A 25,146-nucleotide genomic window follows, 5' to 3' on the forward strand; every position below is an offset into this window, starting at 1 on the left:
GATTTCTTAATATTCCCAAAACTCATGATTGCTATTTTGAGAGTGAATCCAAATAATAATCTCGTCTAAAAGTAGAAATGTCAGGAATAACCTCTTGGTGTGTGTGAGTCTTACGAAATCTAGGCTACTCAATGTTTCAGCATATATTCCTCCAGCATATATTCACAATCTGGAATAATTCCAATGTCTGATGGATGTCTGAGGTCCATAAAATGCGGTGTCTCCATGATGGATAGCTTCAGACTTATAGAACTTTAATTCAATGTAATCTTTGACAACACGTAACATGTGGGGCAACCAATATTGGGTCTACCTTGTTTCATCTTGTAAGGGGTGCTTTCGAAAAGAGGAACAGGATCCCGTGCTTCAGTTATTGTTTGTTGTGTCTTTTATATAAAGGACACCACTTTACTACAGCATTGTATACAGTAGGACGAGCATTCATGGATTTTAGTATCCACAGAGGGATCTGGAACCTAATCCTAGCAAAGACCCAGAACCCTGTGTACCTCTTGAACTTAATTTCATGATATATTTCTCAGATTTTTTTTTCATGTCAGGGGCAACTAGAGAAATTGCAAGTGGTGTGAAATAATTGGCTGTCTGCAAGGACGTTGCCTAGGAGATCCCCAGATGTTTTGATGTTTTTACCATCATTATGGGAAGCTTCTCTCATGTCCCCACATGGAGCTGGAGCTGATAGAGGGAGCTCATCTGTGCTCTCCCAAGGTTGGATTCGAACCGGCAACCTTCAGGTCAGCAACCCAACCTTCAAGTCACCAGTCTTGCCGGCACAAGGGTTTAACCCACTGTGCCACCGGGAGGATCCTCTTTCAGATGTGAGAAGTATAGTTCATTTCAATCTGGAAATTCCCAGGCAACAGAAAAAGCAATTTTGAAGACACCAAGAACACAATGTGTGGTTAGAGGGCAATGGAAATAATTCAATATAGTACTGTCTTTAAATTCCATAGTTTTGGTAAAATCGAAGAAATCTGAATTTGCTAAAAACTAGTGCAAATGAAGTGAATGTCTGCCTCCCCAGTGCTGATGACAAATGAACATCATTATCCCCAACCATCTTTGTTCACATGTTCATTTTGAAATGTAACATTCCAGGATCTTAAGGTTACCGTGTAGGGAATGTCATATTATGAACGTGTATAATTACAGGACACTATCTGTTCCTTGTGTTGATATATGGCATGTTCCAAAATGAATGGCTGTGAATGCAGAAGGAGAAGGAGAAGGAGGAAGGAGGAGGAGGAAGAGGAAGAGGAGGAAGGAGGAAGAGGAAAAGGCATCAGCAGAATGGGTCATGTGAGTAATGATGCCATTACAAATTAGTCAACATGCGTAGGTCAAAAAGCTATGAAAGGTCCCAGAGATTCAGAGGGCAGTTTCATGGCATTGTTTCTATTCCAAACACAATGATCTTGCAGTTGAATATTTTCCTTCATACACATTGCGGTTCAGGAATGAATGTGACAGACAGCATTTTTAAGACAGTTGACAAACATGATCCCAGAGTCAGTGAAGTCTCTGAACTATGCACAAAGATACTTCAAAGACCTTTGAGACAAGAAAATGGGAGAGAAAAGAGACCCAGAGAGAAAAAACAGAGGAGTTCTCTTCATAAGTGGCAGTTGTTTCTCTCTGATGCCATGTGAATGTTCCAACCACATGGACAGAAATGCACATATGTGTCATTCCTAGCCGAATAATCAATTCAGAAAATAGCATGAATTATTGGGTTGCTGTGAGTTTGCCGGGCTGTACGGCCATCTTTCAGAAGCATTCTTTCCTGACGTTTCACCTATAACATCTATAACATAGGTATGTTAACCATCAGGGCCAGCTAACACCTCCCAACAAAGGCAAGTGTGAAAGCAGCCATGCTTTGAAGCTGCAAGGCTTTTCAATGCTAATCAAGGTGGACAATTGCAACATTCACACTTGCCTACAACAGACAAGAGTTCTTTCTCCCACCTTGGATATTATTACACAGATATATAAACCCCACTTGTCTAGTTTCCAACAGACCTCACAACCTCAGAGGATTCCTGCCATAGATGTGGGCAAAACGTCAGGAGAGAATATTTCTGGAACATGGCCATACAGCCCGGAAAACACACAACAACCCTGTGATTCTGGCCATGAAAGCTTTCGATAACACAATATTCATAAAATCATTCCAATAAAAGTACATCAATAACCTGAATTTTCTCAAAGGTTTCTCCTTTACCTCTCATTGCTGTCTTCTCAAACTGACTATTCTCAAAAATAGTTTTTTTTTTCAATCACAGAAAAATGCAAGTTTACAATTAAAAGTACCTGCGATGAAACCAAGACCATGCATTGATGGTTCTCAGTTATAGGATATATTACAACACTGTTTTGATTCATTGGAAAACAAAACGGTCAAACGATCTGAAATAACATAAAATGAATCACAGAACTTGAAAAACAGAAGGGAAATGAATTCAGCATCATTTTAAGGAGTCCAGCCTGAAATGGGTCCACAGATTCCAGTGCGATTTCCAATGAATTCAACCTAGACGGGGTTTGGCCCAAAGTCTGCACATCAATATTCTCCATCGGTTGGCTTTTCTTCTTAGAGTCTATAAATCTCAGCCAGTTCTCCTGGAAAGACATGCAACTTTAGACATCCTCTCCATTATCACTGATAGAGATTGTGTGTATTTTAATGGTGGGCACTTTCTGACCCTTTGGGTGATCACTTCCTGATGTGTCAGCACAACAGCAAACCCTCAGGAAACCTTTGCTCTTGACTTTGGCCTTGTCTTTAGAGCTTGCGCTCTTGGTTGACATGCTTTGCACGGTCGAAAAAAGTTTCCACTCGCAGATACCATCTGATTTGGAGATCTTGTAGAAGTTCTCTCCGGAGTTGACGGGAATACAGACAACGTCCTTTGGAGTCTCTGCAACATGGTTGCTGGGATGATGGTGGTTAAAGCTCAGGGAGTATTTGTTGGCCGAGTATCTCCGTGGAAGACACTGGCCTCTCAGGACATTCTGGAATGCCTTTTTAAACTCTTGACTCGAACACGGGTAGATGATGGGGTTGATGCAGCTGTTTAGATATCCAAGCCAAAAGGCAATTTTAAAAACAGTGTCCGAGGGTTTGCTCTCAGGGAAGAAAGAACCTGAAAGAGAAAATGTACAGAATCTTTTCAGACTAAAAAGAAACAAAGAATGTACTATTTCAGGTGATCTAGAGGTAAGAAAGAAGTGACAAAAAATATAAAAACAACAACGTAACTTTATTTATACCTCGCTCCATCTCCCCGAGGGAACTCGGAGTGGCAATATCCCAAAGGCTTGGAATGAACCAGAATTGTTTAACTCGGTTTAACTTGGGAGAATAAGCTTACTGTATATACTCGAGTATAAGCCGACCCGAATATAAGCTGAGGCACCTAATTTTATCACAAAAAAACTGGGAAAACATTGACTCCAGTATAAGCCGAGGGTGATAAATTTCAGAAATAAAAATAGATGCCAATAAAATTACATTAAGTAGGTTAAATGTTTTTGAATATTTAAATAAAGCTCAAATTTAAGATAAGACTGTCCAACTCTGATCAAATCATTATTCTCATCTTATTCAATGTAAATGTGCTTACTGGGGCCAGGCTGTGGCGCAGGCTGTTGAGCAACCAGCTGCAACAAATCACTCTGACCAAGAGGTCATGAGTTCGAGGCCAGCTCGAAGCCCCGTGTTTGTCTTGTCTTTGTTCTATGTTAAGGCATTGAATGTTTGCCTTATATGTGTAATGTGATCCGCCCTGAGTCCCCTTCGGGGTGAGAAAGAAGGGCGGAATATAAATACTGTAAATAAATAATAAATAAATAATAATAGAGTAAAATAATACATGTAATAATAATAATAATAATAATAATAATAATAATAATAATAATAATTACAGGAAAATAATACAAGTAATAATAAATAAAGTAAAATAATAAATGCAATAATAATAATAATAAGATCAGAGTAAAATAATAAATGTATTAATAATAATAATAAAAATAGAGTAAAATAAATGTAATAGTAACAACAATAATAGAGAAAAATAATAAATGTAAGAATACCAATAATAATAGAGAAAAATAATAAAGGTACCATATATTCTCGAGTATAAGCTAACTCAAATATAAGCCAACCAGGACCCTCACCCGAGTATAAGCCGAGGTCTGAAAAACTAGGCTTATACTTGAGTATATATACAGTATTTCAGTATTGGTAAAAGCTAAAAATTACCCACTTTTAAGTCCCACTGAGAGGCTAAAGCCCTGAAAGCAGACTTCTAAGCTCTTAACTATGTCCAGAGAAGAAAGCATTTTGTTTCTGTGTCAGGAGCAACTTGAGAAACTGCATCTGATCTGAGAGAATTGTCCATCTGCAAGGATATTGCCCAGGGGAGGACCGGATGTTTGATGCTTTACCATCCTTGTGGGAGGTTTCTCTCATGTCCCTGCATGGGGAGCTGGAGCTGACAGAGGGAGCTCACCTGCTCTCCCCAGATTCGAACCATTGACCTGTCGGTCAGCAGTCCTGCTAGCACAATTGTGTCACCAGGGGCTCCAAAGTAAGCATTGATTCAATAGGTCTACTCTAGCAGGGAGAAAATATACTATTTAGACCAGGGGTGGAAACGTACAAACCGTGGCCCACATTCAGCTCTTGGGATCGTTCTGGCTTCTCTCAGCAAAATGCCTGGCAGTCAAATTCAGCTGGGAAAATAGCCATTTTAGTTTGGAAAGAGCATTAAAATTGTTTTCAGGGGAAAAGTAAATTTGGAAAAGCTATAACATGTTTCTTTCAAAAATATTTCAACACTATTTGCTTTACAGTCAATTAGTTTTTAAAATAAAGAAACAACAAGAAAAAGGAGACCTAAAAAGAAACAAAGTAGAAAAAAGGGGGGAGAAAGACACGTAACTAATTCACTGTAGGGCTCCGACCCCCTAATCCTGATTGTAATGAAATTACGGATCCAACTAGATAATCCTACTAAAATGATTAATAAGCACATCCATGGATTATTACATCATTATAAATTACAAGTTATCATTTGGCTGGATCCCTGACTTTGTTGTGTCAAAGCTGGGGGATATGTATGAATCTGGATAACTGGAATGGTTCTATTTCAGTCTAAATGAGGATTCCTTAAACTTTTCTACTTGCAACCCCTTTCCGCCTAAGGAATGTTTTCATGATCCTAGGTATATGAGTATATAAAATGGGCATAAAAATAAAACATTTACTGATAACAAAACAACATTTGCAAAGCTTGCTAAACAGCCCGACTTTCATTTGTTATGAAGTATAGCTGACTGATAGCTCCAGTTTCTGCCAACCTATTCCAGGATGTTCTTTCTCTCGCTTTATTTAATTTGAAAAGGTTGACAATTCCACAGGGGTAGTTGAAAGTGGAAAAGTGATGATGGATTTGCCTTGAGTTTCCCCTCACCATGTTTCGTCAGACTTATTCCACTGGAGGATTAAATTAAAAAGGCACTCAGGAAACAATGTATTAAGCTATACATAGTTATGGGTGGGGGGAAAAGACCCCCCTGTAATTCAACTGCACTCTCACTTCTGGTGAACTTTAAGCGGAATCCTGACGCACTGCCAAAGTTTGTTAAAAATAGCCATGGCACATCTCCCACATCTTGTGGGGCACATGGGGGAGAAAAAGATTTCGATAGGACTGATTTGCTGGGAGCCCTTGGCTGCTTCAGCCTGTGTTGAAATTTCCTGTTTTGAAGAAGCATGTTCTTGACAAAAGTAAACCATAAAACATTTTTTTGGGGGGGGGGTGAATAAACCGAGGGCATTATGCTTCACTCCCATGCATTTTTTTCATATCTATTTATTCTTCACTCTTGCAAATGCTAATGAGAACTTTGATAAGTTTCACTTATCCAAGATAAATGGGCCGGCAGAACATTGGATAAGTGAAAATCTTGGATAATAAGGAGGGATTAAGAAAAAGCCTATTAAACATAAAATTACATTATGATTTTACAAATTAAGCATCAAAACATCATGTTTTTCAAGAAATTGACAGAAAAAGCAGTTCAATACGCAGTAATGTTATGTAGTAATTACTGTATTTACGAATTTAGTACCAAAATATCACAATATATTGAAAACATTGACTACAAAAATGCGTAGTTTGTTAAATACAATTATAGTTCATGGCTATGGTAAAAAAATGAAATTAATCCATACTTACACATGCTGTTATATGGACAGCAGCCTACTAATTTATTTTAGGGGTTATTCATTGGTTGGGGGTTTGGGTGCCTCTCTCCCTTTCCAATTCAAGATTTTGATTTTTGTTCATACGGACTTTGTTTCTCAGAGCTGACAGCTGTACCGTTTCCATCTGCCTCCTGCTGAATCAAATGTCATTTTGGTGGCAAATGCATCCCTTGATTGTGTCACAAATACAGGACACAGTAGCTAACTGTGATTATAGCTTGTTAAATAATCTGGATGTGTTCTATGGAGAGATGAGTAAAAAAAACAAAAAACGGGAAGGAACAAGAATTTCTGGGCATGGTTTGGAGAACAACTCCTTAAAAACATGATTTTTGAAAGTTTTTTCTCACTGGCAGAAAAGTCATCTGTTGGACTGCAACTGCCAAATACAAATATTTGTCTTTGCAAAGGTATAAAAGCAGATTTGGGAGAAGGTTTTTTTTTCCCTCAAAGAAACACTTGGAAAACTTTCCCTTACTGGATTAAAACTCATAGGTCTTCTTAAACCATCCTGCTTACTCCATGTGATAGAGTTCGGTATTCATTTTATCTGAATGACATTCTCTGAGGACACATGGTTGGCGATTAATGCATCATGTTGAATGGCATCACCAAGGCTTCTTAATATTTGGCCCTGAAATTTCAGAACTTGGGCAATTCTATGTGCACAATTATTTTCTTTCTCCTTCTTACTTGGTCCTCACAAAACTTAGGCAGTACGTCAGAATGGGTTCCCCTTGAATTTCACATCCTAGTCCTAATCCGCCATACATATACGAGGGTTGAATGAAAAGTAAGGTCTCCACCTTTGTTACTTGGGTTTGGATGGGAATATTTTAATAAATCAAACACAGAAATAATCCTTAGAATGTGCTCTTTAACAACCACTATTCACTTTTCCACATAATCACCAGACAATTGGATACATTTTTGCCAATGACGAACCAGTTTTCTGAAGCTGTCACGGAAGAAGTCGACACTCTGTTTCCGCAACCAGCGTCTCACAGGACCCATCGTGCCCAGATCTTCTGATAGCCAAGCAAAGCAATAATGTGACCCACACATTCTTATGAAATGCCGATTATGCTTGAAATTTCTCTCTGAGTGATACGACGATCGTCCTGAATCAATCTGTCAACCTTTTGCTTATGAAACTCGGTGGTTGCTGTCACAGGACGTCCAACTCTTTGTTTGTCCCGCAAGTCAGATGTTCCCACCTCAACATATTTAAACTTACTTGCCCAACAACGCACAGGACTCACATCAACACAATCACCATAAACAGCTTGCATTCTCTGATTAATCTCCTTTGGGGTGACACCTTCTGCTGTCAAGAATTCAATGACTGCACTTTGCTTAATCGCATTGACCAACCATTTGTGAAGGGCTCCATACTTCACACTTTAACAACACAACCGTTCAATGCTAAGGCTTCCCGCCAAATGGAACTGTAGAGGAGAGTCTACTGAACAAGCCAGTATCTGCCGCAGACCAGTAATCAATCACATTTTATTGATTAGCCCATCAGCCGTATCAAAACATTTAGCACATAGACATACATATAACATACAACCCATGGTATAAAAGAAGTTAAAATAAACAAGCTGTTAACAAGATCCCGTTCAGGATTCTGGTTGGCCTTTTTTTTGGCATAAAGATATAATGAAGTTTATTTGCCAAAAAAAGAAAGAAAAAAGAAACCCAGAATTAAAGTAAAATACATGATTGATGAAAGAAAGAGGGGAGGTCTAGGTACACCTGATTTAAAACTATACTTTGAGGCGGCAGCACTATTGTGGGCCAAAGATTGGGCAAAACTTGAAAATAGCAAAAGACCAGTACTGCCATCTGTTAAAAAATTATGAAGGTGGAGGCATTACTTTTCATTCAACCCTCGTATACATGCCATAATTGTCTTTGGGAAAAGCCCTGCTCCATGACCAAGCATGTGTTTTCTAAGAGTTTGTGGTCTTTCAGGGTGGGTAGGGATTTTCATAGAGAAAAAAAGCACAGAAATGGGTCATCCACTAGTTTTGACTGGGATGTAATTTTTCACCAAGGGTTCTGCTATAGGGAGGCTTAGAATTTAACTTGGCCTGTAATGTACATTTGGATGGGCGATGGGTGTGAGAACACATAGAGTAGCTCTGAGTTAGAAGCTGCAATTTTGTACAGGTTTCATGAAGGCATTGTGATTGCAGAATAATATACTGCAAAATAACCTATTTATTGTTGATCCCCCTGTGCTCATGCGTGCACACGTACTGATTAGGGTTTTGTTCTTTTTCACGCTCCCCGTCAGCTGGTGCATGCACCTTTCTGCCTAAAACAGTTGTTTTGCCTGTCCTTCCTCATAAATAACATTTGCCTTCTTATTGCCTGGTCACAGTGTTCTGGCCACCCTCGGATGCTCTTATCATTCCACTTTCCAGTATTCATCTGTGAAAAGCTGGAAGATATAACACCGTTTCAAAGGGAATGAATAGTCCCAGAAAAGGCTGCGTTTGGACTGAGCCAAGCGCAGAGCATGAATGTATTTTCCACAATTGTGATATTCCCATCAAAGCTGTGATATTCTGTAAAAAAAAAAAAGACTTAGAAATGGGTTTTCCAGGGCAAAGGCAAAACAAAATAACAAAAAACAGCCTGACTTCCTCTCGGCCAGTTGGCAGAGATCTAAATTGCACAAACAAACAGATGAAGCTTTCCACGGCCTGGAAATCAACATAAGTACTTCGTGATTGCAGCAGAATTGCATCCAAGTGGTGGTTCAACGAACAGATTTGTGATTTTGCTTCCTTTTTTAAGTGCCTTGCAAGGATAACCAGGTAAAAAATCATGCCTCGATCTAGCAGAAAGTCTTTTCTCCTGCATCAATCCTTGGGAATGGGATCCAATACTACAAGCAGCAAATGTTGGTTGGCAAAAGAGTCGTGCCCCCGGCCTTTCTCATAATACTCTCCTCATCTCACTCCACTCAGTTGCAAGACTAAACTGTGCACATGCCATCTGGCTTGGCCTTTCTCCACCCACAATCCTCACAAAATCCAATTTTCTCTGGTACCACAGATGATAGTATCCCAGAGCATAGAAACTTGGGTTGTCATCCTGTTGGGTATTTATGTCAATCTACAGCAACCAGCAATCACATAAAGTCCATTCACAATGTTACCCAATTACACCGAAGGCAAGCAAAGTCATCCTCTGCAACTTTTGTGAGCATTCAACAAAACTACTATCTAGGTAAAAGAAAAAGAAAAAAACTAGGTAAAAGAAGGATCATACTTCCACATGTGCTGGACTTGTGAGGAGACCAAAGCCTATTGGAAAAGCACACAAAAAGAACGCCAAAGAATCCTTCATGAGGACTTCACCATGAAACCGGAATATTACTTACCGTATATACTCGTGTAAGCCAACCCGAATATAAGCTGAGGCACCTAATTTTACCACAAAATAACTGGGAAAACATTGACTCCAGTATAAGCCGAGAGTGGTAAATTTCAGAAATAAAAATAGTTACCAATAAAATTACATTAATTGAGGCATCAGTAGGTTAAATGTTTTTGAATATTTACATAAAGTTCAAATTTAAGATAAGACTGTCCAACTCTGATCAAATAATTATTCTCATCTTCTTCCATGTAAATGTGCTTATGCATCCTTTTAATAATAATAGAAGAAAATAATACATGTAATAATAATAATAATAAATACAGGAAAATAATACATGTAACAATAAATAGAGTAAAACAATAAATGCAATAATAATATCAGAGTGAAATAATAAATGTAATAATAATAATAATAATAATAATAATAGAGTAAAATAAATGTAATAGTAGCAACAATAATAGAGAAAAATAATAAATGTAATAATACCAATAATAATAGAGAAAAATAATAAATGTACCATATATTCTCGATTATAAGCTGACCCAAATATATGCCAACCAGGACCCTCAGCCAAGTATAAGCCGGGGGGGGGGGGGGGGGGCTTTTCAGTCTTTAAAAAAAGGCTGAAAAACTAGGCTTATACTCGAGTATATACAGTACTTGGAATCTATGATACAGAACTTTTCGCTGATCGTAACAAAGAAAAGCTTTTTACCTATTTTGCTACAGCAGCAAGAATGGTACAGTAGAGTCTCACTTATCCAACATAAATGGGCTGGCAGAACATTGGATAAGCAAAAATGTTGGATAATAAGGAGGGATTAAGAAAAAAGCCTATTAAACATAAAATTACATTATGATTTTACAAATTAAGCACTAAAACATCATGTTTTACAACAAATTGACAGAAAAAGCAGTTCAATACACAGTAATGTTATGTAGTAATTACTGTTTTTAGCACCAAAACATTGCAACATTTACTACAAAAACATTGACTACTAAAAGGCAGACTGCGTTGGATAATACAGAACATTGGATAAGTGAAGCTTGGATAAGTGAGACTCTACTGTATTTGCAAAATGATGGAAGACAGACATAATACCAGACATGAAGAATTGGAGAATTAAAGTTATGGAAATAAAGGATATGGATAAACTGACTTTCTTATTAAAAGAAACTACCAGTAGAGGATTAAAAATGATGGACTGGTCAATTTTCGAAAGAAGATTTAAGGACGTGAAAAGGAAAGAAACAATTTTTATATGGTTTTTTTACCATTTCTTTTTTGGGATTTATAAAGAATGGAATGGAAGGAAGAAGAACGGAAGTTACAAATATTCCCTCTCCCTCCCCTATATCCCTGCCTCCCCCCCCTTTTCTTCTTTCCCCCCCTTTCTCTACTCTCCTTTTTTCCTTTACTCAATTCTTCTCCAACTTTTTATGTAGTTAAAATCCTTCTTAGTAGTTTTTTTAATCTATAATTTTTATTAAAACTATCTGATCCATAGAGATATTCTAACAAAGCATATGGTGCCATCCACCTCCTCCACTTTTCATATACAGAAGGTGCCTGGCTCTTGAGTCCTACTTTAGCACTTTTATATTATTTCCATTGTTTCAAATGCCAAACTGCTAACTATCAATATAATGCCATCATTTACATCAATTGTAGTTGCTCATCGGCTCAAAGAGTTGTCTATTCTGTCTCACAGTTCAGACATAATGGTCATCACAAAGCCATTCACCCTAAGGAGGAGGTGTTTGTTTCTTCTTCACCATGCGATGAGTCATCTATTCAATGGGAGGCATCAAAAGAAGCCTCGGAGATGCGCTTCACTTACTTGTCGTGCAATCTTAATTCATCGTTTTATTCCCCCAGGAGCCCATAAAACTTTCTAATTCACCATATCTGCATTGCTTGAGTGGATTTTGAAAATCAAACATGAAAGAGTAAATGAGTGAATACCAAGATGTTGGCATTTGCTTTATGTATTTGGATTTAAAAGAAAGGATACATAAACTTTTACCATGAAAGGTAGTATTACTGAACAGCACAATAGCACTTATTTCTAGTTGTTCATAGAACTGCAGTCTTAAACACTGATTGCAAAATAGTATGTCACCATTGTTAAAGCAAAAGGTAAAAGTTTCCCCTTGACATTAAGTCTAGTCATGTCTGACTCTGGGGGTTGGTGCTTATCTCTATTTCTAAGCCAAAGAGCCAGCATTGTCCTTAGACTCTTCCTAGGTCATGTGGCCAGCATGACTGCATGGCATGCCGTTACCTTCCTGCCTATTGATCTACTCACATTTACATGTTTTCAAACTGCTACGTTGACAGAAGCTAGGGCTAACAATGGAAGCTCACCTTGCTCCATGGATTCGAACCTCTGACCTTTCAGTCAGCAAGTTCTGCAGCTCAGTAGTTTAACCCCAATTCACCATTGTTAGGGAAGTGGAATAAGCCAAGATTTCATAATCAATTTCCATGTACAGTAGAGTCTCACTTATCCAACATTCGCTTATCCATCATTCTGGATTATCCAACGCATTTTTGTAGTCAATGTTTTCAATATATCATGATATTTTGGTGCTAAATTTGTAAATACAGTAATTACAACATAACATTACTGCATATTGAACTACTTTTTCTGTCAAATTTGTTGTATAACATGATGTTTTGGTGATTAATTTGTAAAATCATAACCTAATTTGATATTTACTAGGCTTTTCCTTAATCCCTCCTTATTATCCAACATATTCGCTTATCCAACGTTCTGCCGGCCCGTTTATGTTGGATAAATGAGACTCTACTGTATATGAAAGTACTCCATAATCCAAAATACTCCTCTGAAATATGGAATACTTCTGGTCACAAGCATCTTGGATGAAAGATGCTCAAATTGCAATGTTATCTAGTTCTCAGAAAACACTTCTAAGTATAGAAAAATGAATTTCTTATCTGCAAAAGTACTATGCAAAATCTTGATTTTTTTGACCAACAATGTTGTTGAGAGCTTATTGAGACAACCTAGTAAGTAAATATGTTGCTGAGGTTGGACAACTGTCCCTAAGTCCAATGGCCAGGCCACGTCCATGTGAATACACACAGTTCTAAGACATGGCACATCAATAAATTATTAACTCTTCCTGACATTGACATTGTGTCTACTTGAAATCCGAAAGTTAGACAGTGTACATGGAGCAGTTTTGAACGAAGTAGTTGACTTTAGCAGGAAGGAAGGGGAAGGAAAAAACAAATGTGGCAAAATCTTTCAGACTATTTTTTATATTCATATCAGCATTTGAGGATATCAAGCCAATTCTTCAGATGCAGTATCATGCAGCATTAAGGACTCGGGAATTAACGATATTTAAACAGTAATTTCTGTAAGAGTAGCCAGAAATTTTCAAATGCCTGCATACAGGTTGGATCTCCCTTATTTGATATGTTTGTGTCTATAAGTGTTTTGGATTTTATTTCCCCCCCCCCCCAGATTTTTGCAATGTTTCTATTTGCATATATGTGCCTAATGAAATAATGAGATATCTTGGAGATGAGACCCAAGTGCAAATGTGAAATTTGGTCATCCTCTCCTCTTGCCTTTGTTGGCTTGCTGAGAAAAGGCATCTTGTCATATATTTATGGCATGCTAAAAAGTGGCAGGAAGATGCTGGAAAACTCTTGCAAGAATACAACCAGATGATTGATTAAAAGCATGTAACAGACAGACTGATTAGTTATACATTCACCATGTCCTCCCAGGTTCAACAGATGTGGTGTAAATGTCCCCGGTAAAGCTGGTGGATTGCTGTAGTCCAAAAAGAAGATCTTCCCAAAGCTTTCCTGTGAGCACAGAGAATGCTAGTGCACAAGTCTCGCATATAATAGATCTCAAGATCAATCCGTTGTCTTCCAAGAACTTAATATAGTAAATTATGAATGATACCATAGCGAGACATTGCAGTAACACTGTCACTGAGAGTAATCCAGTCTTCCCTAACTAAGTGCCCTCCAGATGTTGACCAATGGTAAGTTATAATGGAAGCTCTGGTTATAAACAACTAGAGGACTACCAGGTCACGTGGAGTAAGAAGTGAGGGACTAGATAGACCTATGATCCATATGAACCAGCTTCAAATAAGTCTTGGGTGTCACTAAGTAAAGTAACATTCAAGTCACTATACAGATTTGTAAATGTAACTTCACAGTGGCTTTATTGTGTTAAATCTGAATGAAACAATCTGGTTTTAGCATACCCACACTGAACTAGTTGGCTCTTGGGTTGCTATGCAAACATCATCTAAAAAAAATACACACTGCCAGGACATTTTGGACTCCTTTCCTCCATTACCATTTGACTCATATCTCAAGAACTTGACTGCAGTATAAGCAGTGGCAGAAATAAGACAGTGGGAAAGAGACAGCCAAGTTAAGCATGCTTAAATCAGTCCCATTGAGTGTAATAGGATTTGAAAATGCTTATTGAAACTTGGATCAATATGAATGCCAATAACCTTGGCTTATAACTGTGGGTTATGTCCCCTTATAGGGCCCTTGTTCTACCTAATATCTTACAAAACACATTTCTTGTCTATGACTCCTACTTACTCTATGTAGCTGATTGACTATGAAGGTGGTTCTGGGTGCCATCCAACTGTCCTTACTCATGTACCAGACCCCTATATGCCACCTTCTGGTTCCCCTATTTGGCTTTCAGAAAGGAATGCGGCCACTATGAAAATAGCATCTCCAAATCCCACCCCAGCTATCTAGTCCAGAAAGATACCACGACTGATAGTATCACAACTGATAGTCCACCAGAACCAATTTTCCATCCAACAAGACAACCAACTCTCTCTCATAACAAAACTGTGAACCAAATTTGAATAGATCTAGATAATCTGTTTTATCAAGAAAGCCCTGGAGCTGAACAAGAGTTCTTATATCCAGCATGCGAACAAAACAGCAAGTACTCGGTAGGTTGCAAATTTGTGTAAAAATAACAATTATCCCTTCAGTCAGGAAAGAAGGAAGGTCTGATTGATTCTGTAGTTAACCTATGTTGCCAGAAATAATGGCTGAAAATGCAAAAAAAAAAAAAAAGCCACAAAAAAACCACACACACACACACACACACACAAAACCTCTTGCCTAAAAACCTATGAAATATCACCATGTAGGCAAGGAGAAAATTATAGGGATGTAATTCTTCACTGATTTTCTTCTCAAAGGAAGGAACAAGTCGTTTTAGCAATTTTCTTCCCACTATGATAAAGTCTTTGAAGACCACATAGTTTTTGAAGCCTGTTCAAGTGGGGTCTCATTCTTTGCCAAAAATATATGTCTTTTTTGGGTTTCTTGTCAGTACATGATTCGTCTTATCAGAAATGCACAACACTTGAAAACTATGTATATTATTAGCTACTTAAAAAACCTTTCCACCTCTAGAAGTTATGGAATATATAGCTAGGATTTACCTCTCTTAGAGCAAGAGCTGCAGCAGAATTAAACTGTTCAGGTTTTTAGGAATTGTCCTATGTCAATAAAACTAAACCAAACACAGCAGTGCCATCTCATAACAAGGCAAGAAGAAGTTATGTTTTCTGTGACATGGCTCTTTTGTGTGAGACGGTGATGTAGAATGGAATGAGTTCTCACCAGGATCTAAATAAGCAAATAATTTGGCATGGGGAAGGCATCCCTCAGGTATTTGTACTTTCAAACATTTCACAGGTGAAACTTGGGACCAGGTGGACAAACAAGATCACAGTATGGTCAAAATTTGTTCTTCCTATTGATGAGGAAGAACAAGCAAGTTAGGAAAGATTGCAGCAGTTTGCTGTTGCTCCAGACTACGGGGAAGGATCTACCTATTAGGCAGAAAAAATGAAATGCAAAGATACGGAATGGTGATGCCTGGCTTGACAGCAGTACGTGTGAAAAAGATCTTGGAGTCCTCGTGGACAAGAAGTTAAACATGAGCCTACAATGTGATGCGGCGGTGAAAAAAGCCAATGAAATTTTGGCCTGCATAAATAGGGGTGTAACGAAGTATGAATTTTTCATTTACAGATGTTATGTTTAATTGTGTGTTTGTGTTTTAAAAGGGTAAGTATTACAGTTATTGCATCTCAGCACTCAGAGGCTGGTTGCCATGGAGAAGTAGGCGGAGCCAACTGCCGTTTTGTTGAAGAAGTGCAGAGTTTAAAAAAGGGATTCAGTCTGTGCTCTGACGAGGCACAGGGAAGACTGATCCTAGGTTGAGGGGATCAAGGAGACTCAATTGTTCATTTTTGAGTCGGTTTAAAATAAGTTTGGTGACTTATTTAATGTAGTCTGTGTCCTGGTAAGGAACAGAGAATCTGTGATAGTATATCACAGGGTGACTGCGGTTTAAAAGTAGCTGAGGGAGAAGTTCTAACTACTTTAAGTAAAAGAAATGACACTTTAGGGAGTTTGTCTTACCTCATTCTAGTATTGTGACTGTTAATAAAAGTGCCTCTAAGTGAGAAACAACATTGTAACCACTAAGCTCTGTGCCTGAATAAACTTGTTATTGTTCCTCCAACATCTAAGCCTCTGTCGCATATATTATAAACCAAGTTGCATTATCATCTAAAGTGAATAAGAAGAAGAAATATTTTTTTTAACAAAAGGTCTCCTCTCTGAGTCTTTGGTGGTTGCATCATTGCAAGGGGTATAGCATCTAGATTCAGGGAAGTAATGCTACCCCTCTATTCTGCCTTGGTGAGTCCACACCTGGAATCACACTGTGTCCAATTCTGGGCACTGCAGTTGAAGGGAGATGTTGACAAGCTGGAAAGCGTCCAGAGCAGGGCGACTAAAATGATTAAGGGTCTGGAGAACAAGCCCTATGAGGAGCGGCTTAAAGAGCTGGGCATGTTTAGCCTGCAGAAGAGAAGGCTAAGAGGAGACATGATAGCCATGTACAAATACGTGAAGGGAAGTCATAGGGAAGAGGGAGCAAGCTTGTTTTCTGCTGCCCTGCAGACTAGGACACGGAACAATGGCTTCAAACTACAGGAAAGAAGATTCCACCTGAACATCAGGAAGAACTTCCTCACTGTGAGGGCTGTTCGGCAGTGGAACTCTCTCCCCCGGACTGTGGTGGAGGCTCCTTCTTTGGAGGCTTTTAAGCAGAGGCTGGATGGCCATCTGTCGGGGGTGCTTTGAATTAGATTTTCCTGCTTCTTGGCAGGGGGTTGGACTGGATGGCCTGTGAGGTCTCTTCCAACTCTATTATTCTATGATTCTATGATTCTCTCTCTCCTGTTGAGCTAACTGAGTGTGCAAACTATTTGTGTACTTTGAATTCAGTTGGTAGTAACTGAAGTAAACCAAGGACAATGGGAGAAAGCGGAAATGTTAAAAGCAACTGAAAATGCAAGAGGATTGAGGATTAACCAGGATTATCCCCACCAACTTGGAGAGTATGGGTATTTTGGTCTCAATCTGCATTAAAATGAGGTTGTGTAGCTCTTAATGGATTCTTTTATAGATCAGATCTCTGAAACAGAGATGCAAAATCTGTAGCATTTCAGATGGAGTTATACTGCAAGACTGCCATTCCTCACCAACTATGGAGCTATGCATGCTCCAGCCAGCCAACAGAAGTCTAACAATCGCTAGAATCACTCTCAAGCAAGTAATTGTAGAATATCAGTATGGTCTAGAATCCACCTGTGCACCAAACGCAGCGCTCAAACACTAGTCAAAGAACATGAAAGGCACTGCAGACTAACTCAACCAGAGAAATCAGCCATAGCAGAGCACTTGATGAACCAGCCTGGACACAGTATATTATTTGAGAACACAGAATTGCTTGACAACTCCAACAACGATCATGTCAGACTACACAGAGAAGCCATTGAAATCCACAAGCATGTGGACAACTTCAACAGAAAGGAGGAAACCATAAAAATGAACAAAATCTGGCTACCAGTATTAAAAAAAAACCTCAAAAATCAGAACAGTAAATAAGAAGCAACACTCTGAAAACAGAGGAGCTCCAGACATGAATCAACCAGGGGCAGCTAACAACTCTGAAAAAAGGATGCCCACAGGCAGGAAGAAGCCAGGAGGTGAGGCTATCCAGTGCTAATTAAGGTGATTAACTGCAATATTCACAAGAGTTCTTCTCTCACCCTGGACTTTCCACAGATATATATATATATATATATATATATATATATATATATATATATATATATAAACCTTCCTTGCTGAGTTTCTCCATTACTCACAACCTCTGAGGATGCCTGCCATAGATGTGGGAGAAACATCAGGAGAGAATACTTCTGGAACATGGTCATACAGCCTGGAAAACATACAACCCTGTGATCCTGGCCATGAAAGCCTTCGACAACACACTTCCAGGCTTAAGATAAGGACCATCACCTTGCAAGTCGGTATGACATGTAGTTTCTAATGAGCAAGTAGTTTCTAATGAAGTAATGTTCCTCACCTCTGCATGGCACTAGAATTCAATCTTCCACATTATGAAATAGACAAACGGGCTTGAAAGACTAATGATGTGATTTCAAAGTAACAGAGGCCATGGACTCCAATTGTGAGCAACTACCCCCATAAGTGAGGTCAGTTTCAAAAATGAGGAGGATTTGTTAAATGTCATCCCTAGGACTTCATGGCAGCAGCTTTAATGCTGGCTCCAGATAGTGGTAGTGGAGAGGGATGTTATGTCTCACTCCAATCCTTTTTGGGTATGTTTGTGACTTCTTGGTAACAAGCATTCCAACGTCATGAGAGCCGGGGCAAAAAGAGCTCGTTTTTCCATGAGTGCACCTTCTGTGGAGCAAGCTTCATCCTTGAGCCATTTGTCAGATCCCACTGATCGCTCTCGAGGGAGAAAGAAACACGATTATGGCTGTCCATTTCATTAGCTAAAAGGATTCTCGCCGTAAGCATTTTATAATGTTTCAAGGAAGAAGGACCATCACTGGAAGCTGGCTTGCTTTCAGAAATGAAATATCTCATTAACAAATGACAGTACAATCCTATACATGTTTGCCAACATTTCTATTCAACTTTGCTATTGGACCCAATGGAGTTTATTTCTGAGGAAGTGGGTGTGAGATTGCCTGATCCTTGCAGCCCAGGAGCAAGCCATCAGAACAAATGCAATTAAGGCCAAGATAGAAAAATCAGCTGATGACCCAAAATGCAGACTGTGCAAGGAAACCGACAAAACCATTGATCATCTCCTCAGCTGCTGTAAGAAAATTGCACAGACAGACTACAAACAGAGGCACAACTATGTGGCCCAAATGATTCATTGGAACCTATGCCTCACGTACCACCTCCCTGCAGCAAAGAACTGGTGGGATCACAAACCTGCAAAAGTATTGGAAAATGAGCACACAAAGGTAATGTGGGACTTCCGAATCCAGACTGACAAAGTTCTGGAACACAACACACCAGACATCACAGTTGTGGAAAAGAAAAAGGTTTGGATCATTGATGTTGCCATCCCAGGTGACAGTCGCATTGACGAAAAACAACAGGAAAAACTCAGCCACTATCAGGACCTCAAGATTGAACTTCAAAGACTCTGGCAGAAACCAGTGCAGGTGGTCCCAGTGGTGATGGGCACACTGGGTGCCGTGCCAAAAGATCTCAGCCGGCATTTGGAAACAATAGACATTGACAAAATTACGATCTGTCAACTGCAAAAGGCCACCCTACTGGGATCTGCATGCATCATCCAAAAATACATCACACAGTCCTAGACACTTGGGAAGTGTTCAACTTGTGACTTTGTGATATGAAATCCAGCATGTCTATCTTGTTTGCTGTGTCATACAATAAAATAATAATAATAATAATAATAATAATAATAAGAAGAAGAAGAAGAAGAAGAAGAAGAAGAAGAAGAAGGAGACAGAAGGCCTGATCCTTGCAGCCCAGGAGCAAGCCATCAGAACAAATGCAATTAAGGCCAAGATAGAAAAATCAGCTGATGACCCAAAATGCAGACTGTGCAAGGAAACCGACGAAACCATTGATCATCTCCTCAGCTGCTGTAAGAAAATTGCACAGACAGACTACAAACAGAGGCACAACTATGTGGCCCAAATGATTCATTGGAACTTATGCCTCAAGTACCACCTTCCAGCAGCAAAGAACTGGTGGGATCACAAATCTGCAAAAGTATTGGAAAAGGGGCATGCAAAGATACTGTGGGACTTCCGAATCCAGAATGACAACGTTTTGGAACACAACACACCAGATATCACAGTTGTGGAAAAGAAAAAGGTTTGGATCATTGATGTTGCCATTCCAGGTGACAGTCGCATTGACGAAAAACAACAGGAAAAATTCAGCCGCTATCAGGACCTCAAGATTGAACTTCAAAGACTCTGGCAGAAACCAGTGCAGGTGGTCCCGGTGGTGATCGGCACACTGGGTGCCGTGCCAAAAGATCTCAGCCGGCATTTGGAAACAATAGACATTGACAAAATTACGATCTGTCAGCTGCAAAAGGCCACCCTACTGGGATCTGCGCACATCATCCGAAAATACATCACACAGTCCTAGACACTTGGGAAGTGTTTGACTTGTGATTTTGTGATATGTAATCCAGCATATCTATCTTGTTTGCTGTGTCATACAATAAAATAATAATAATAATAATAATAATAATAATAATAATAATAATAATAATAATAATAGGGAATTCATTTCTACAAACACCACTGAAATCTCAGAAGACCACTACAGGTTGAGTATCCCTTATCTGAAATCAGAAGTGTTTTGTATTTTAGATATTTTTTTTCATTTTTTGTGTTTGTATTTGCATTTTGGAGATGGTCCCAAGTCTAAACATAAAATTAATTTACATTTTGCAAACACTTTATATAGATAGTCTGAATGTAATTTTATCCAATATTTTTAAAATTGTGTGTATGACACAAAGCAAAAGAGTCAGTAACTCATCCACCCATCTGGACAATTTTGGAGTATTTCAGATGTTGAAATTCTAGATAAAGGATGCCAATTCTGGACTACCATCCTTCTCAGCATGGCTCACCATACAACAGGTGCCAAGGATTAGATGTGGCTATTGATTTGAAAAGTTGTTGGATGTTCTTATGTATTACCCAACTATATTCTCTTTAGGGCATAAGTTCCACTTAACATAGTGAGCATTGTAACTGAGGAAATAAATTAGTTTTGAAACAATAGTTTCTTATCTGTGTTACGAACCATCCCATGAAGGTTGACTATGGTAACTGACACTTGGCATCATGCTAACCTTCTATGGTAAAGTGATTTTTTTCACTCTTTTTGAGATAATAACTAAGCAATAGCACTGATTTATTGCATATATTTATTACTACTTGAGTTAGCATTGTCTTGAGATGCCTTCAAGTCAACTTCATGGGGATCCCATGAATTTCATAGGGTTATCTTTGCAAATGAATACTCAGAGGTAGTTTCCTATTGCTTTCCTCTAACATGTAGCCCATGGTACGTGGTAGTGGGAAGTGGGAGTGCCTTGGTGTCTTCATTTTTAGCCTGTTCCTGGGGATATATGGGGTGCTGATTCAGAAAATTGCATCGGATAGACCACATCAGCTCTATATTATTAAACTGTTTTCTGTGGGTGAGCAGATGGTGACTACTGGATGGCATATGTTCTGTACCAGAAACTAGAGCTGATGTAGTCTATCCAGTGCAATTTTCTGAATCAACACCCCAAATAACCAAACCGAATCTAAAGTTGACTAAAAACTGATTCGTAATCCTTTTGGTACTAATTTTGGAGAGCGGTCCCTGGTCAAAAAAAGGTTGGGAACCACAGGGGTAGTATATAAAGAAAGCTTCTGGAATTAGAATTAAATTGTTTTCAAAACTCATTCTGTTCACAAGACATAAAACCTACATAAAGTCCTACAATCCCAATGTCCCCAAAGATGCAGTTAACAAATTAATAAACAAGAAGCGTGGCACAGAAGGGAGAAAATTGATTGATGTTCTAAATTAATTGAGCCTGACTGCATGTGAATAACCTCGTAAAACCAGCTTTGGCATTTGTATTTCCCAAAATAATACTTCAATATTTCAAGGCTGTTTAATTCCTTCCCTTCCCTTCATCCCAACATACTGACTTGGCTTCCTTGGCCACAACTACCCAAGGGTTTAACTTGTTGGCAATAGCAGTAATCTAATGAGCTTCAACTAGAACTAATCTAATATCCAGGATTTGTAAATAATCTTTCATTCAAAATATTCCCTAAATAGGAGAAAAAATGACTACCTATTCTTGGACAACAATTAATATTGTAGAAATCTGCACATTATACAGAATGGAATATGGTTACCATGCTGAAACCATCATTTCAAACAGGAAAAATGGAAGGGAAGGAAAGTAAGAGACCGTGGGCTTTGCTGACCCCCAAATCAAAATTTTAAATCAGACAGATCAAAATAATTTGGAGTGATTGTCTGTGAAACGAAGCATAGCTACCCTGTTTCCCCGAAAATAAGACATCCCCAGAAAATAAGACCTAGTAGAAATTTAGCTGAATTGCTAAATATAAGACCTCCCCTGAAAGTAATACCTAGCAAAGTTGTTGTTTGGAAGCATGCCCAAAGAACAGAACACCAGGGCATGCAAGATTGGTAAATGTATGTACCATAGATTGCTGTATATTAAAATAATGTTAGTAACATGAAATTCTTGTTAGGATTCACAGTTTGGCTGGTTATGCTGGTTTGTGATGACAACTACTGTGCAGTATATAATAAATGTTCATTTTTTTGTTCAACAATAAATGTGAATTCTTCTTCATGGAAAAATAAAACATCCCCAGAAAATAAGACCTAGCACATATTTGGGAGCAAAAATTACTATAAGACACTGTCTTATTTTTGGGGAAACAGGGTAGGACTCTGTGCCTGTGTGTCATTGGGTTGGTTGCTGCATTTACATCACTACATCAGTCTGGGATTCTTCAGAAAGACTGCCAATTGCAAAAGCAATTTTTTACATTCAAAGCTGTATCCTAGATATTTGAAATTTAAGCCACTTGAAATGTATCACTCTTCAAATAAACTCCCTATTACGGATTGATTTTGAGCAATCAACAATACAATGACATCTCCAACTTTTACATCTCATCCAAGTGATGACATCATGGTTGATTTCTCTTCACAACTTGTGGCACACAAACACACACACGCGAAGTATACTGCTATGAGCCTAACCTCCAGGTAAATGGGTACCTGGCTCCAACCAAAGCACTATTGCAACTGATTTTTATTGCAGCTAGAAACATCACCTTCATCTCAATGTCCTTATACATGTACAGTGAACCTTTAGTATCTGCCAGAGTTTGGTTCCAAGAACCCTCATGGGTATTAAAATCTATGTATACTCAGATGCTATTATATTTACTATATACATAGTAAAATGTGCCCCTTATATAAAAAGACAAAACCAAACTTTGCTTTTGGGATTTTCAAAAATCATTTTCAAGCCATGGATGGTGGAATACATGGATGCAGAACCTGAAGATACAGAGGGCTGACTAAATAAATTATCTCTACTATATTTTTTTAGTTCTAAAGATAGATCCTACATTGCAAAACATTATTAGATGTAGATCTGACCCATAGCATATGTTCTCCCCATTTGCAAATGTCACTGCATCATATGTTTGGATGAATACCAACCTGAAGTGCGGTTGATACATACATACTTGTTTTAGTATTAACCCAATCAACTTTGAGAGATCCAGAATCTTAGGCTTATCATCTCACTTAATTTCAGCTCTGTGAAATCCTTTATCCATTCAGTTTTCATTCAAATACAGATATACAGTGGTTGGGTTGTTTGAGAAGAAACAAATGTTTAAGCACTCCAACACCAACTACAGTTTTATACACCTAGGTGAAACCGGTGGGACTTTAATTGCTTCTAGATAAGGTTTTTATTATGCAATTGTTCAATCCCATAAGGATACAGGCGGCCTTTAACATTCAATCCTTCCCTATTTTCCCACCGTTTCTTCTACTATTTTTATTAACATTGAAAACCTATTAAAGCCAGAACAATGAAAGAGCTGCACAATATTTTGAGTGGACTATCTGCTTGAAGTACCTGAACTTCGAATTCAACACATATGCTCTAATAATATACCTCAAAACCTGCTGCTATCAGTTGAAGATTTCTATCAAAATTCTCATGTAAGGTCACATTTCTACCAAGATAGAACTCGGTATGTTGTACATTAAACTAAGTTTTTAAAAATCATAGATATGTCCGCCTTCAACCAGTTATGCCTAGCTACTTTGACTGAAGTGCATAGAGTTTTCCCAAAGGTGTGGGAGAAATATATTTTCTTGACAGCTCTGTCTAGGAAAGGTTGAGAAATCCATTTTGCTTGCATTTAATAAGAGAAGTTCCAATTTGCATCTCACGGTATAACGAAATTGAATATATCTTGCTGATGAAACATTTACATTTCTAAGTCATGTTATGCATTTTTGAAAAAAACTATATGTACAAAAATGTCCTTTTGAAACATCTGTAGAATGAGTTGCACAATTGTACAAAAGTGGAAAAAATACAAAAACTTGGAAGGATTTTCACATAAAGCTCCAAGTCCAAGTCAGAATGATACCAACAGTGGAAAAGTGAAAAACTGATCTAGATTAAGGTGAGACAAAATTATCCATTCTTAGCCAAAGTCAGTCCCAAAGGAGGTCTTTTCCCATAGTCCCCATGAATGTTCCTCTGACAGTAATGGGGCTGAGAGAGGATCTTCCCCAGAAAATCTCAAAACTGGTGCAAGTTCATCTGGGAGAATATGGGAATGGGATGCAAAGGGTGAGAGTGGTGTGGATTGACCAGACGGCTGGATACATTTGAACTTTTTCCTCTCCTGATGTTTGCTTTTTACAGAGGCATTGTGTAAGTCAATCCACAAATTTCGTCTCCCTCTCATTATCTTTCCACTGTCAAATTGGGCTAAAAACTCAAGAGCTGCTGGACGTGGAACTAGCCCCCTTTTCCCCATCCCTCATTGATTAGGTATAAGAAAATGCAGATATTCCAAAAATACACACACAAAAACTGAAATCTGAAAAATTTCTGACATTTTGGATAATGGAGACTCAACTAGTATACATATTCCATCAACGACTAAGCAATGCAGGTTTTACCAGTTTGAACTGAACCAAAAAGCCTCAATAAAAAAGGAAAAACCAACATAAGTAAAACAAAGAGAATATTTCATTTCCAACACCTCTCTATAATGTCAAGCAGAAATGATACACTCATCTATACTGCTCCAGGGCATTGGACATGTTTTAATTGTTTTTAAATTGTTGTTGTTGTATGCTTTTTCTGGATGTATTTATTGTTGTGTTTGGATTTGGAATTAATTATATATATGTTTTTAAGGTT

At 38.4% G+C, this 25,146-nt stretch overlaps 1 protein-coding gene across 1 annotated transcript in view; it reads right to left on the minus strand.

Annotated features, from left to right (window-relative positions):
- Window positions 1-233: 233 nt before the first annotated feature.
- adra1a (adrenoceptor alpha 1A) overlaps window positions 234-25,146 on the minus strand; it is a 32,337-nt gene continuing 7,424 nt past the window's right edge. Inside the window, exon 3 of the mRNA XM_003227053.4 lies at window positions 234-3,167. Within this exon, the coding sequence (XP_003227101.1) occupies window positions 2,662-3,167 (506 nt within the window). The 3' untranslated portion in view covers window positions 234-2,661. The remainder of the gene's footprint in view (window positions 3,168-25,146) is intronic.

The sequence above is a fragment of the Anolis carolinensis genome, unplaced genomic scaffold, assembly GCF_035594765.1.
Source record: "Anolis carolinensis isolate JA03-04 unplaced genomic scaffold, rAnoCar3.1.pri scaffold_8, whole genome shotgun sequence".
Taxonomy (NCBI): Eukaryota; Metazoa; Chordata; class Lepidosauria; order Squamata; family Dactyloidae; genus Anolis; species Anolis carolinensis.